The following is a 15,532-nucleotide window of genomic DNA, read 5'->3' on the forward strand; positions in this document are numbered from 1 at the left end:
GGTTACCTTTAAATGCTTTGTGCTCACCTCTGCCATGAATTTGTCTGAATAATGTTCATAAACTGAAATTGAGAGGCTCCTAGCATCACATGACCATCATGAACTGAACACATGCTCTGACGACTTTAAGTGATTGAGACGCTTAAGCAAGCCAGAAAACCCAGTGGATCTGTTCAACATAATGTATTATCTTTACACTAATCTACATAAAATCTTACACGTTAATTATTGTAGCGTTGTAATTTTAGGCTTCCAACGTTTATTTGTGGTAAACTGACTGGAAGACCTCAAATTGACTCGTCGTCCCACGATGCACTAGTTTTCATTATTGTGCATTCAGCTAAACATCCGGGCTATGTGTGGTATTGTGGGGGAAGATGGCGACACGTATCATCCCTGCTGATTGGATCAAAAACTGGGAAAAATCTGGAAAACACGAGTTGTAAGTTGTATTATATTGTTAAATTATGAAGACGAATGTCTTGGTATTTCGTTTTCCATGAGGGTTGTTGAGCCATGCAACCGGTTCCCATAGTTATCCTGTACAAGACCGGGCTAACTCGCGACGTGAATTAGCCAACCTAGCGTGCTAACTATTTCATAATAGTAAGATAAAGTTGGCTACAGTTCAATAATGTTGTTTGAAGTAATAATTTGGTAAAGCACTTGTACAATCCATGTACTGCAACACTGGCCCGGGCCATTAGATGCTAACTAGCAAGCTAACTAACTTTTGAGTCCGTCTGTCCTCCGAGGCAGCTAACTAGTTAGCTTAGCCCTGAAAGCCAGTGCAGTGGACGAACTAACCAGTCAGCTATTATTGATGCAGGCTAGCCTGATGGTTGACCCTGTGCGTTCTAACTAACCTACCTCCTGTAGTTAGCTAGCTACCTCTATACCGATCTATTTGGCAAGTTGACTTAGTGACCAGTGAGTTAGCTAACTAATACTAGTATTGCAGGCATGTGCATCACAACATGCGGGTTTCGCTCACATGCACTACATGGCCAACATAATGTGGACAACGCTCCAAACTTGTCGATTCGGCTGTTTCAGCCACACCCGTTGTTGACAGGTGTATAAAATCGAGCACACCGCCGTGCAATCTCCATAGACAAACATTGTCAGTAGAATTGCCTTACTGAAGAGCTCATTGACTTTCAAAAGTCAGTTCCTCAATCAAATGTCTGCCCTGCTAGAGCTGCCCTGGTCAACTGGAAGTGCTGATGTTGTGAAGTGGAAACGTCTAGGAGCAACAATGGCTCAGCCGCGAAGTGGTAGGCCACAACAGCGCAGAATGGGACCGCCGAGCGCTGAAGCTTGTAAAAAATTGTCTGTCCTCTGTTGCAACACTCACTACAGAGTTCCAAACTGCCTCTGGAAGCAATGTCAGCACAATAACTGTTCGTCGGGAGCTTCATGAAATGGGTTTTCATGGCCGTGTAGCCGCACACAAGCCTAAGATCACCATGCACAATGCCAAGAGTAGTGTGATGCTCGCCCGTCATAAGGATTCTGGAGCAATGGAAATGCTTTCTCTGGAGTGATGAATCACGCTTCACTATCTGGCATTCCGATAGACGAATCTGGGTTTGGCGGAAGCCAGGAGAACTCTAGCTGAATGTCCGAATGTGTAGTACCAACTGTAAAGTTTGGTGGAGGAGGAATAATGGTCTGGGGCTGTTTTCCATGGTTCGGTCTAGGCCCCTTAGTTCCAGTGAAGGGAAATCTTAATACTACAGCATACAATGACATTCTAGATGATTCTGTGCTTCCAACTTTGTGGCAACAGTTTGGGAAGGCCCTTTCCTTTTTCAGCATGATACTGCCCCCGTGCACAATTCGAGGTCCATAGAGAAATGGATTGTTGAGATCGGTGTTGAATAACTTGTCAGGAATCTGTCCAGGCCAGTCCTCTACTCCATCAAACCGTGTTAAGATAAATTGGAACGCAGACTGCAAGTGAGGCCTAATCGCCCAACATCAGTGCCTGACCTCAAGTATGCTTTTGTGGCTGAATGGAAGGAAGTCCCTGCAGCAATTTCCAACATCTAGTGGAAATCCTTCCCAGAAGAGTGGAGGCTGTTTATAGCAGCAAAGGGGGGACCAACTCTATATTAATGGCCATGATTTTAGAATGATATGTTCGACGAGCAGGTGTCGTTCCCAGCTAGCTAATGGTACCACCACCTGACTCTTGCTACACGAAAACATTAGCTAGGTAGTTAACGTTAGCCACTTTGTCTAGAATAGCCATGCATGTACTGTCTTATGTTTTTTTTAAAACTTAATACATGGTTCCCAGGCAGCTATCACAGTCTATACATTTTCTATCAGGGACTAGTTAGCTACCCTAATAATTACCATAACTAGGCAGCTAGTGTTAACATTAGCTAGCTAGAATTGAAAACATGTCGTCATCTGAATTTGGTAGTATGGGTGTGATTTCTGCTGATTAAATAATTGGCAACAGTTGGCATTGATAAGAATTTAGTCATCAAGCTCTAGTAACTGGACGTTAGAGTTTTGGACTATGTTTTAAAGTGTCATAGCAAAAATGCTCAGAATGGTGTATTCAAACAGTTAGTGTAATATGCAGCGTTTATATTGGGGGTTGACATAAGGCGGATTTTGCATGTCTGCAACACGTACTGTACAAATTATGTACACATACTACAGCACACTACTAACTGTTCTATGGTCATTTGGAAAACTATTTACAAGTCACTGAAAATAAACTAGATAATATATAGTAAATAATCACCTTTCCCCCTCCTTTTCAGTGTACAACTATGTAAGAATCTTGCATACAAAACAAATCATGACAGCACAATAAAAGGTAAGCTCAAAAATGAATGTACCCATCTGTGCTCTTTGAAAGAACAGTATACATGTTAGTTTTGCAACAATTGAGTCTTTGCAAATTAAGTTAAGATATTATTTAAGGTAATATTCATTCAATGATGGGGTCTCGCTATGTTGGGTGTCATTTAATGTTCATATAGCATCATAGTGAGCTTATGCCTCAACAGCTCTTCGGTTGGCCGTTTGTGAAAAGGGGGTTATACTGATGCATTGTATTGAGAGTAATTCTCTGCCTGTTTGCCTCTTCTCTTTATTCTCTAGATATACAGGCAGCTTTGTATGAACTCTGCTGGCATGTCATACAGGGGAACTTCAAGCTGGACCTTTCTGCTAGCGTCCTCTGTGACTTGATGGTATGTATAGCCTTTTGAAGTCCTCATTCTCTGCAATGCCTTTCATCACAGAAAATCTTCCATGCATTAGTGCAATAACGAAATGAGCGTTTTGTGTCATAGGAGAGTCCTTTTAGTGAAAACATTGACTAGTATCTGCCATTGAGGAGTGAAGTGCATTTAGTTCTTGATTTCTGGTTATTTTTAAGAGGGAGAAAAATATACAATCCTAATCGGAGGTTCCTTTAGCAGCTGTTCAAATTGATAGAGTAATGTTACAACTCAATGAGTCTACAAGTTTTTCCTCTGTTCCCTGGAATTTGGGATTTTTGTAATGTTACGAATAGAGGCACAGACGCTATCATTAGGAACATGCAGAGAAGGTACACTTGCAGCTGCGCCATAATAAAACAGTCCTCTTCTGCCTATTCATTAATTTCAGACTGAACCCGTGTGCTTTGCTTGTGAAGAAAGCTAAACACCACTTCTGGAACTTCTGTATCAGCAAACAAAAGTCAATAAGAATTTACCATTTTTATGCCTGTTTTGAATGCGTCTGATTTCTTGTTTATTTCCAGGATCTGCGGGATGACATGCCATCCATTTTAGCAGATGTTTTCAGTATACTAGGTGGGTTTGACTTCAGTTTTGGCATATTGTGACAGTCATTTGCAATTTAATGCCTAAATGTGTTGCCTAATTACACTCATGATATTGTAATGTTTCAATTGTTATTTTGACAGACATAGAGACCAGCTCTTTAGAGGAAAAAAACAAACGTGACCATTACACCCAACTAGTGGGAGCGTGTCTGGTAAGTGTGTTTAAAGTTATTGCGATGAACAAAAATACATTCTCATGAGATGTCAACTTTCACTAGGTGGCAGTATTGATCATAGAAAATTCAGCCTTTGTCTGTATTTCCTACTGTAAGGCAAAAACACAGTATTTGAGTGTCAAGCTTGAATTACAAACTTTTTTTAAAATGCTATTGGCTCTTAATTTAGAATATTATAGTAACATTTGATTCTCTTCACAAATGATAAATTTTCTGTCATTCATAACCAGGGATGAAAGTAGGCTGGTCCGGTACGGTGTTCCGGCCAAATAAATAGTGGGGCTACACCATACTGGTAAAACGTGAGCCTATCACAATTAACCCAAAATGCCAAAAAACAATAGGCATTTACACGCATTCTGGGATATGTTTTGGGTAGGCTCTGAGAATAACATTGACTAATACACGGATACAGTGACTGAGTTCATCAGGAAGATTATAGATGTTGTACCCATTGTGACTATTGAAATCTACCCAAAGCAGAAACCATGGATAAATGGCAGACTGAAAGCACTAACCACCGCATTTAACAATGGCAAGGTGACTGGGAATACACAAACAGTGTACTTCTTCCCTCCGTAAGGCAATCAAAGAGGCAAAACATCAGTACAGAGACAGTGGAGTCACAATTCAACAGCTCAGACACGAGACATATGTGGCAGTGTCTACAGACAACCACAGACTACAAAGGGAAAACCAGCCACATTGCGGACACCGTCTTGCTTCTGGACAAGCTAAACGCTCTTCGCCCGCTTTGAGGATAATACAGTGCCACCGACGCGGCCCGCTACCAAGGACTGTGGACTCTCCTTCTACGTGGCCGACTTGAGTAAGACATTTAAACGTGTTAACCCTCACAAGGCTGCCAGCCCAGACTGCATCCCTAGCAGCTTCCTCAGAGCATGCGCAGACCAGCTAGCTGGAGTGAATACCGACATATTCGATCTCTCCCTATCCCAGTCTGCTGTCCCCAGTTGCTTCAAGATGTCCAGCATTGTTCCTGTACCCAAGAAAGCAAAGGTAACGGAACTAAATTACTATCGCCCCGTAGCACTCACTTCTGTCATCAGTGCTTTTAGGATCATATCACCTTCACCTTACCCGACACCCTAAACCCACTTCAATTTGCTTACCGCCCCAATAGATCCACAGATGATGCAATTGCCATCGCACTGCACAGTCCCATCTGGACAAGAGGAATACCTATGTAAGAATGATGTTCATTGACTATAGCTCAGCATTCAACACCATAGCTCGGGGCCCTGGGTCTGAATCCCGCCCTGTGCAACTTTTTGTAAAATGTATTTAACCAGGCAAGTCAGTTAAGAACAAATTCTTATATACATTGATGGCCTAGGAACAGTGGGTTAACTACCTTGTTCTGGGGCAGAACGACAGATTTTTACCTTGTCAGGTCGGGGATTCGATCCACCAACCGGTTACTGGCCCAATGCTCTTAACCACGAGGCTACCTGCCGCCCCATATGGACTGGGTCCTCGACTTCCTGGCGGCCCGCACCCAGGTGGTGAAGGTAGGAAACAACACCTCCACTGATCCTCAACACAGGGCCCCACAGGGTGTGTGCTTTGCCCCCTCCTGTACTCCCTGTTCACCCATGACTGCATGGCCACACACGCCTCTAACTCAATCCTCAAGTTTACAGGTGACACAACAGTAGGAGGCCTGCTTTACCAACAATGATGAGACAGCCTACAGGGGAGGTGGTGAGGGCCCTGGGAGAGTGGTGCCAGGTAAATAACCTCACTCAATGTCAACAAAACAAAAGAGCTGATCATGGACTTCAGGAAACAGCAGAGTGAGCACGCCCCTATCCACATCGACGGGACCGCAGTGGAGAACGTGGAAAGCTTCCAAGTTCTTCTGTGTACACATCACCGACAATCTGAAATGGTCCACCCACACAGACGGTGTGGTGAAGAAGGCTCAACAGTGCCTCTTCAACCTCAGGAAGCTAAAGAAATTTGGTTTGCACCTAAAACCCTCACACATTTTCACAGTATCACCATCTGGTACAGCAACTGCACCGCCCGCAACCAACGGGCTCTCCAGAGGGTGGTGCGGTCTGTCCAACGTATCACTCGGGGCACACTGCCTGCCCTCCAGGACACCTACAGCACCCGATGTCACAGGAAGGCCAAAAAGCTCATGAAGAACATCAACCACCTGAGCCACGGCCTGTTCACCCCGCTATCATCCAGAAGGCGACATCAGTACAGGTGCATCAAAGCTGGGACCGAGAGACTATCATAAAGCCATCAGACTGTTAAATAGCCATCACTATTCGGCTTCCACCCGGTTATGCATCTTGTCAATTCAGGCTACACGTGTAGGCCTTCAGAATGTAATTACAGTACACGTAGGTGTTTTGTAACGGATGGCTCTTTCTATTCATTTGTGAGTGGATGAATGTGTGCGGGTACCCTCCTGGGGCCCTTTAAGTGATTGTCAAACAATCGGATGAAAACATCATGACTGGTTGTTTATGCCGCATTAAAAGGCATAGACGACACGTCCATAAAGCTATGGACGTTAGACATTAGCTTTCCCTAATGTAACTTGAATTCAATTGCCAAAATTATATAGGCTTATTAGCTTACTCCTGTCTATACAGAAATAAATAAAATCATTCAAAATGGGCAACTACACCAGAAACTATGATTTGGCCACAGGATCGTTAGCATTGTTTATTTCTAAATTGCATAACTTACAGACGGAAAGGCCCGCAATTTGGGTAGAGCACAGCAAGTACAAAATAGATGATTCAGTTGTAACTGTCAGTGAGAAGTGGAGACCCAGCCAGGCAAATCGCAATATTTAAATACAATTACAGAAAGCAGTTTGGGAAGCAAATGGATGTTTCTGTAAAGAGATGGCAATGAAAAGACTCCAGTCTGTCTTTTAGTTATCAAAATTCTTAACTTAAGTGAGCAAACAGTAAGTAGCCTATTTTATTGGCACCAGTGGAGAACATCAGCCATATTCCTGGGGAGTGAATATCTTTATCATTGGGTCAGTAACACTTTTTTGGTTGTTTTTGGACAATAATTTCCTCCTCCAGGTTAGATAGATGTCATATTGTATTTGTCTCACCTTTTTTGTAGGCCTTTTTATAAAACAACATTGTTTTTATTGATCTGTCAGGTGTCAGCAGAGTAGGCTACCCTAACATTTGTCGTAGTAAGATTCTGCTAATATAGTGAATTCAGAAAGTATTCCGATCCCATGACTTTTTCCAAATTTTGTTACGTTACAGCCTTACTCTAAAATGTGTTATAGTTTTTTTTTCATCAATCTATACACTACCCCATAATGAACAAGAAAAAAACGTTTTTTACTTAAGTATTGAGACCCTTTACTCAGTACTTTGTTGAAGCCCCTTTTTGGCAGTGATTACAGCCTCCAGTCTTGGTTGGCACAAGCTTGGCACAACTTTGTGGAGTTTCTCCCATTCTTCTCTGCAGATCCTCAAGCTGTGTCAGGTTGGATGGGGAGTGTCGCTGCACAGCTATTTTCAAGTCTCTCCAAAGATGTTCGATTAGGATAAAGTCGGGGCTCTGCCTGAACCGGTGAAGGTCATTCAGAGACATGGCCCGAAGCCACTCCTGCGTTGTTTTGGCTGTGTGCTTAGGGACATTGTCCAGTTGGAAGGTGAACCTTCGCCCTAGTCTGAGGTCCTGAGCGCTCTGGAGCACGTCTTTTATCAAGGATCTCTACTTTTTTCGTTCATCTTTCCCTCTGTCCTGACTGGTCTCCCAGTCCTTGCAACTGAAAAACATCCCCACAGCATGATGCTGCCACCACCATGCTTCACATTGGGGATAGTGCCAGGTTTCTTCCAGACGTGATGCTTTGCATTCAGGCCAAAGTGTTCTTTCTTAGCTTCATTACGCCAGAGAATATTGTTTCTCATGGTCTGAGAGTCCTTTAGGTGTCAAGCGGGCTGCCTTTTACTGAGGAGTGTCTTCCATCTGGCCACTGCCATAAGGGCCTGATTGGCGGAGTGCTGCAGAGATGGTTGTCCTTCTGGACGTTTCTTCCATCTCCACAGAGGAGCTCTGTCAGAGTGACCACCGGGTTCTTGGTCACCTCCCTGACCAAGGCCCTTCTCCCCCGATTGCTCAGTTTGGCCGAGGGGCCAGCTCTAGGAAGAGTCTTGGTGGTCTTCCATTTAAGAATGAGGGGGTCCACTGCGTGCTTGGGGACTTTCAATGTTGCAGACAATTTTTGGTACCCTTCCCCAAATCTGTGCCTTGACACAATCCTGTCTACGGACAATTCCTTCGACCTCATGACTTGGTTTTTGCTCTGACATGCATTGTCAACTGTTGGACCTTTTTATATAGACAGGTGAGTGCCTTTCCAAATCATGCCCAATCAATTGAATTTACCACAGGTGGACTCCCAAGTTGTAAAAACATCTAAAGGATGATCAATGGAAACAGGATGTACCTGAGCTCTGTTTCGAGTCTCATAGCAAAGGGTCTGAATATTTATGCAAATATAGTATTTCTGTTATTTTTAACACATTTACAAAAATTTGTAAACCTGTTTTCGCTTTGTCATTATGGGGTATTGTGTGTAGATTGGATATTAGAATAAAATATCAATTTTAGAATAAGGCTGTAATGTTAACAAAATGTGGATACGGGCAGGGGTCTGAATACTTTCCGAATGAATATAAAGTGTAGTAAAATTGAATGAAATGTGTTTATAAAAGGCCAACAAGACATGTATCTGATAGGCATACTCTACACCCATTCGTGCTGCATTGAAGTATATATTTTTTGCCAACAGTGATGGAGTTAGTGTTAGCTTAAATAATGACTCCATTCTAATTCTCACATTCGGAATAGTAGACTGACTTAGATAAGTCTGCAAATGCGAGGATGCATGGAATGCTTTATTATAAATGTGCATGTTTATGGTGAAAATGATCTTCCGCAAAGTTGAAACCCACGTGCCGTCCATGTTAAAAGTGTTATGGCATATCTTTACTAGTCCATGGCCCACTGAGATCATATGAAATGAATAGGGATTCTATATGTAATTCTATGATTACACCTAGGCTATACAAAAAATGAATGTGTCCACTTTGGTGTCCCGTACCGGTAAGAAATGTAATCTACTTTCACCCCTGTTCATAACCATATAAGATCTATTTACTAATCTTTATACAGTCTCTCCAGGATTTCACAAGTTTTTTTTGTTATTATTGCTGTCAAAAATGCTTGATTTTGCTGTGGCAGTTCTGGCATTTTGCATGTCAAATGTGCAGTGATTTTTGTCTAATTTCTTGTGAAAATTGTTGATAAATGTGCGCTTATTGGTTTAAACTGTGAGCCCTGTTTTTGTACTGTGTTATGGGTCAGTTTGAGATAATGTTGCATTAGACCTTTATGCGGGAATAGTGCAGTGATTGGTCATATTTGCAAGCCCTCCCACAATATGCTAGGAATTTTTGTGACCACGGAATCCTGGAGGGACTGTTTATATAACACTTGTTTGTTTCATTCTGCCCTCTCTTCAGTTCTTTGTGCCAGATGCCATCCTGAAGGAGAGGCTGGACCCAGAGACCCTGGAGTCCCTGGGACTCATAAAGCAAGCTCATCAGTTCAACCAGAAAATCGTTAAAATCAAGACCAAACTATTGTAAGTGGAGCGGTGACTCATTTTCATCTGTAAAAAAAACAAAAATCCTGTAATGGTCGGTGTCAATAATGTAATAAATTGAATGGTCTGACCAAGTAGCCAGAACTAAAGTAAGCTACTGTTATTTCCAGGTCAGGGCTGAATGTGCTGTGTCATGGAAATTTCCTCTATTTACCAAATCATGGGAGCAAACTACACACACAAGTCAGAGTTAGTTATCAAAGTCCATCTTTAATTATATCAGCTCTATCACAATCCTGTGACTCTCAGGTAATTCAGTGTCTCTCAGTGAATTCTCTGAGAGCCCCCTACACGCTGCAGCTGAGTTCCTTTAATAGCAAAGAACACACATAGTCAGAGGGCATCGGCATAATTCATTGTTCAGCTTTGTCTCCTCTCTCAACCTCAGAACCATAAACCAATCCTCCATATCAACAGGCATATATCAAATTGTCATTTAGATACAACCAATCCTAAATACAACCAATCCTGGACAAGATCAGAGACACACTGACTGGCACACAGACATTGTGGAGCAAAAGATATTTACACTTGATCACACTTCTCCCCTCTCTGCGGCCCATGCAACTTAGTCTTGACATAGAACAGATACTGCAACCCTGCCACAGTATTATACAAAAATAACATTCTTGATGAGAAGTAACTTGCACACATTTGATGAATATAAAACATCTTACATATGTTACCAACAAATTCTGATTCTTCCACGACAGCTGTTAACCCAAAGTTACATCTCCAACACTGGGCTATCCACCTCGCAGCCTGAGGCTGTAGCATTTAATATGTGACCATTTACCCTATAGGATGTGACCTTTGCCACGAATGCCAAATGTAATGTCATCACAGAATGTATAGAAATGACATTTTAGTTGTTTATATTCTGACTGTTCATGCACTACCTTGCTGCAAAACATGGTTATTCAGGCTGTATAGGGTTCTATTACCCTATAATACACAATAAATAATTTCACTTGCATAAATGCTTGGGCCTAAAGTTTGAAGTTGTTTATCTAATGGTGAGTGGTTGGCCTCCTATGTATTGTTTTCCACTCTGCCCCCTTACAGTTACAAGCAGCAGAAATTCAACTTGCTGAGGGAAGAGAATGAGGGCTATGCCAAGCTGATCACTGAGCTGGGCCAAGACCTTTCAGGCAACATCACTAGCCACATCGTCCTAGAGAGCATCAAGTCCCTAATAGGTATGAAACCCCTAGTCTTTTTCATCACGTTCTCCACTGCCAAGAAGCAGCGGATCCTTGTTGCACTCTTAGTCTCGCTGCATTTTCTGTGACGGGTATGTATAATTTCTGTGACCAACCAAGAAAGTAATGGAGATTCTACGTTTGGCAGAAGTGCATTTTACAGCTTTTAAATTGAGGATTGAATTGTTGCATGGGACCTTAATATATATATTTTTTACTTTTAAAGACAACTCTCCATTTAGACTCCCAAATGGGGGTTACATTACACATGGCCTTATTTTGTACCCAAGTTACTCAATGTCATCTGTACACCCTTACCCCCTCTCCACCCTGCAGGATGCTTCAACCTGGACCCCAACCGCGTTCTGGACATCATCCTGGAGGTGTACGAGTGTCGCTCTGACCAAGACGAGTTCTTCCTGCCCCTCATCAAGTCCTACATGTGTGAACCCCTCACCCTCTGCCACATCCTGGGCTTCAAGTTCAAGTTCAACCAGGTGAGAGAGCAGACTCCCCACTGTGACTGTCTGCACTCTACAGCCTGTCTGAAACTGGCCGGATATAAACTGTACAAATTGGTGTTTGTGAGGAGCTGCCTGTCCAAGAAGCGGACAAATCCTTAACCAAATTAATTTAAAATACTTCAAGGTCTTATTGATGAACATAAGTCTTGCGCACATTCTCCCTTGACCTGCAAGAATGAGGGTAAATGTTGCAGTCAGACCTGATGTGAATACTAGTGCTGCCACTAGGGATGTTAACGGTTAACCACAAAAAAAACGGTCATAATTTAGTGGAAATAAATTGGCTTGTGTATTTCCTCTACTTGTCATGTCTCTTATCACGTGTACAGAATACAGAGCCTAGTTTGAAGAGTGGAATGGCCTATCACCTGTCGGACAGTGCGAGAACAGCTCCTCAAAAAGTTGGTACTAGAGTGAATCATGCTTTTATAAGCCCAGTCAGTAAGCAACAAATAACAATCCTAAATGCAATCAGGTGCCAACTCTTTTGTAGGCCTAGATTTAAAAATAGCTCTTTAATTTAACTTGTAATTAAAGCGTGCCTCCGATTCGATGTGTGTAGAATTTAGTCAACGGCAGGCAGGGTATCAGCATGTCACCCACCACTTTACAATGTAAGCTTGTGGCAGTGTAGTTGTTATACCTTGCTTCAAAGTAGCCTAGCCAAAATCCAACCATAGAAATGTGGAGACAATTGTTCCATAAAGACTCATGCCATTAACCAGCAAGGACCCCTGTTCTATTGGTTTTCATATCCAGAGACAGAATCCTAGTCATATTAGCAACCTGTCCTAGTTGTTGCTATTAGATTCCCCTCTAAGTTACTAGCTGAGATTGTCACATGTGACAGACCACCTTGTTAGGTAGTGACCCGCGACATACGCCTAGTTTCCTGCAACGGGTCACATATGGAACCGCTCGCATTAGATGCTCTGTTAAGAATGGTGTTTTCCCATGAATTGCATTTTGGCAAATGTTTGAAAACATATTTTTTTATTAGCTGTTTCATTACAGCAGTTGCATCTTCAGTAATATGCTATAGCCTTTTGACTATAAGACGATAGGCTTGCTATTCTTGCATGTCTTCATGAAGCTCTTAGGAAACATGTCCGTTCCTTGTTTGTATACATAGTATTTTCTGTTGGTCGTGTCATTTTACTGTTTTGGAATATATATATATATATATATATTTTTTTTTTTACATTTAATGAGGGTTGGTCAGCCAGAAGCAAAATTGACCGAAATGTGCATCTTTAGCTGCCAGTCACTGAACTATACACTTTAGCTTCAAGTAGGGGATCAAAAGACAGCAGAGTGAATTTCTCTGATTTGTATTAGAACCCCCCCATATCCATTAGCTATTCCTCGGTATGTATTGAGTGTTCCTTGACTGTCCACCTCCTCCCAGGAGCCAAATGAGGAGACCCCCACGTCACTCTACCACATCGCTGCCGCCCTCTTGCATCACAACCTTATAGAGCTGGAGGACATCTATGTGCACGTAAGCATCTCAACTCACACCTACAGAGCATTGTCTCACATAATACAGTTCCTTCTCAACTTCTTCCACGTTTTGTTATTAGAGCTGAAATTAAAAAATAAATCACTGGCCTACACAGTACTCCATAATGTCAAAGTGGAATTGTTTTTTGAAATCTTTACAAATTCAAATCAAATCAAATTTTATTTGTCACATACACATGGTTTAACATAAAAATCTGAAATGTCTTGAGTCAAATTACAAGTATCTGTGAGGTCCCTCAGTGGATTTCAAACACCAATTCAACCACAAAGACCAGGGAGGTTTTTCAATGCCTTGCAAAGAAGGGCACCTATTAGTAGATGGCTAATAAAAAGAAGACAGTGAATTTCCCCTTGAGCATGGTGAAGTTATTAATTAGTCTTTGGATGGTGTATCAATGCACTTGAGTAAAACAAGATATAGTCGTCCTTCCTATCTCAGTTGCCAGAGAAGAGGTAAACCGGTCAGGGATTCCACCATAAGGCTAATGGTGACTTTAAAACAGTTAGAGTTTAATGGCTGTGATATGAGAGAACTAAGGATGGATCAACAACATTGTAGTTAATCCACTATACTAAATATTCCAAAACATGCATCCTGTTTGCAACCAGGCATTAAAGTAAAACTGCAAATAAGTTATGTCCTGAATACAAAGTGTTATGTTTGGTGCAACACATCACTGAGTACCACTCTTCATCTTTTCAAGCATGGTGTGGCTACGTCATGTTATGGGTATGCTTGTCATTGACAAGGACTAGGGAGTTTTTTTCATGAATAAAAAGAAACAAAATAGAGCTAAGCGCTGGCAAAATCCTAGATGAAAACCTGGTTGTCTGCTTTCCAACAGTCACTGGGAGACATTAACCTTGAAGCAGAACAATAACTTAAAACACAAGGCCAAATATACACTGGAGTTGCATACCAAGGAGACGGTGAATGTTCCTGAGTGGCCTATTTACTGTTTTGACCTAGATCGGCTTGGAAATCTATGGCAAGACTTGAAAATGGCTGTCTAGCAATGATCAACAACCAATTTGACAGAGCTTGATGAATTAAAAAATAATAATGTGGATATATATTGTACAGTCCAGGCGCGCAAAGCTCTTACCCAGAAAGACTCACAGCTGTAATCACTGCCATTGACTCAAGGGATTGAATACTTATCTAATGAATGTATATTAGTTATCTATAAATGTTTTACTTGTTAGAATTCTTTAGCACATATTTTGGGCAGATCTTTGACAAAAAAATGACAAACCCATTTTAATCCCACTTTGTAACACAACAAAATGTGGAAAAAGTAACGGTGTGAATACTTTCTAAAGGCATATAACGGTATGTGTATATATGTATATCATTTTATATCAAAGATTTGACTAACATTGGTTGTCCTCAGTGCATGCCAGATTGTGCAACATGTGATCCAACAGAAATCTAAATGCCTGGTGCTATAAATTGTGACCTGATGTGTGACTGAGCCTGCGTTGCCCTCCCAGCTGATGCCACTGGATGCCAGCATTGTAGAGGAGCACAAGAGAGAAATCACAGAGGCCAAGCAGATCGCCCGCAAGCTCACCATGGTGGTGGTTCCCTCCGAGAAGACTGAGGACAAGGAGAGAGAGAAGGAGGAAGAGAAGAACGACAAGGTAAAGTAATCTCATGTTCCACTCGCACACATTTCTACTATTTGAAATACATGTCTCCACATTTGGGTAACTGTTCCACACTAAAGCACAAGTCTACTTCCACTAAGTGTCCTTCTTTAATCGCCTTGATGAAGCCCAGTCTTTATAAGGCTTCCTCTGTGTGCTGCTGAAGGAAAGGGAAAAGGCTTTATTGTTGTGTGTTAATGAGGTGTCAGTCAGTGTCTTGTCTGAGGCAGGGCTGTGCATACCACCACCACCGACAGACAGACAGACAGTGATTGATGGGCCAGAGGAGGTCTGTTAGAGTTAAAGCTGCAGCAGCAGCCCCCCCCTTCCTCCCACACGTTAAAAGTAACGAAGAGCAACACTGAAGGCTTTTGTGAGCCATGTTTCTAAAATAAATTCCGCCTCCAGCCCAAGATCCAGATTGTCAGATTGCATCTGTCATCTGAGTGCCCGCGTCATGCTAATGCTAAATTTAGCAAATAACTGTTTCAATAGTTTTTCCAGTGGCTTGAACAAAAAAAATATTCTTTCAATATTCCAGAACATGCAGCCTGTTTGCAATAAAGAACTGATGTAAAGCTGCAAAGAAATTAACTCTGTCCTGATGTGTAATGTTTGGTGCAAATCTAACACAATACATCATTGAGTACCACTCTTCATCTTTTGAACAGGGTGGTGGCTGCATCATCTTATGGGTATGCTTATGACTAGTGATTTTTTAAATTATAAAAATAAAACGAAATCGAGATAAGTACAGGCAAATCCTAGAGGAGAACCTGGTTCTGTCTGTTTTCCAACACACTGGGAGACAAATTCACAAACATCTTTAAACATTAAGCTCATAGTTTGACGTATGTGCTTTTAGTTTTTCATAAAATAGCCTGAAAAATGAGTGACATTGGATG

General features: G+C 41.8%; 1 protein-coding gene across 5 annotated transcripts in view; it reads left to right on the forward strand.

Moving 5' to 3' along the window:
* The first annotated feature begins 172 nt into the window (after window positions 1–172).
* LOC109892652 (THO complex subunit 2-like) overlaps window positions 173–15,532 on the forward strand; it is a 69,074-nt gene continuing 53,714 nt past the window's right edge. The window contains exons 1-10 of one of the 5 annotated variants that reach the window (XR_004210263.1): window positions 173–442; window positions 2,784–2,839; window positions 3,127–3,218; window positions 3,776–3,827; window positions 3,941–4,011; window positions 9,585–9,706; window positions 10,793–10,926; window positions 11,266–11,426; window positions 12,862–12,954; window positions 14,472–14,621. Coding sequence is in view for 4 of the 5 variants with exons in the window: in XM_020485346.2 (XP_020340935.1) it covers window positions 378–442; window positions 2,784–2,839; window positions 3,127–3,218; window positions 3,776–3,827; window positions 3,941–4,011; window positions 9,585–9,706; window positions 10,793–10,926; window positions 11,266–11,426; window positions 12,862–12,954; window positions 14,472–14,621 (996 nt within the window). In the remaining variant the exon portion in view is untranslated. Of the gene's footprint in view, window positions 443–2,783; window positions 2,840–3,126; window positions 3,219–3,775; window positions 3,828–3,940; window positions 4,012–5,475; window positions 5,568–9,584; window positions 9,707–10,792; window positions 10,927–11,265; window positions 11,427–12,861; window positions 12,955–14,405; window positions 14,622–15,532 lie in introns of those variants that run through there. The other 4 variants (XM_020485346.2, XM_020485345.2, XM_031826560.1 and 1 more) reach the window with 4 other exon arrangements.

This window comes from Oncorhynchus kisutch, linkage group LG6, assembly GCF_002021735.2.
Source record: "Oncorhynchus kisutch isolate 150728-3 linkage group LG6, Okis_V2, whole genome shotgun sequence".
NCBI classification, from domain to species: domain Eukaryota; kingdom Metazoa; phylum Chordata; class Actinopteri; order Salmoniformes; family Salmonidae; genus Oncorhynchus; species Oncorhynchus kisutch.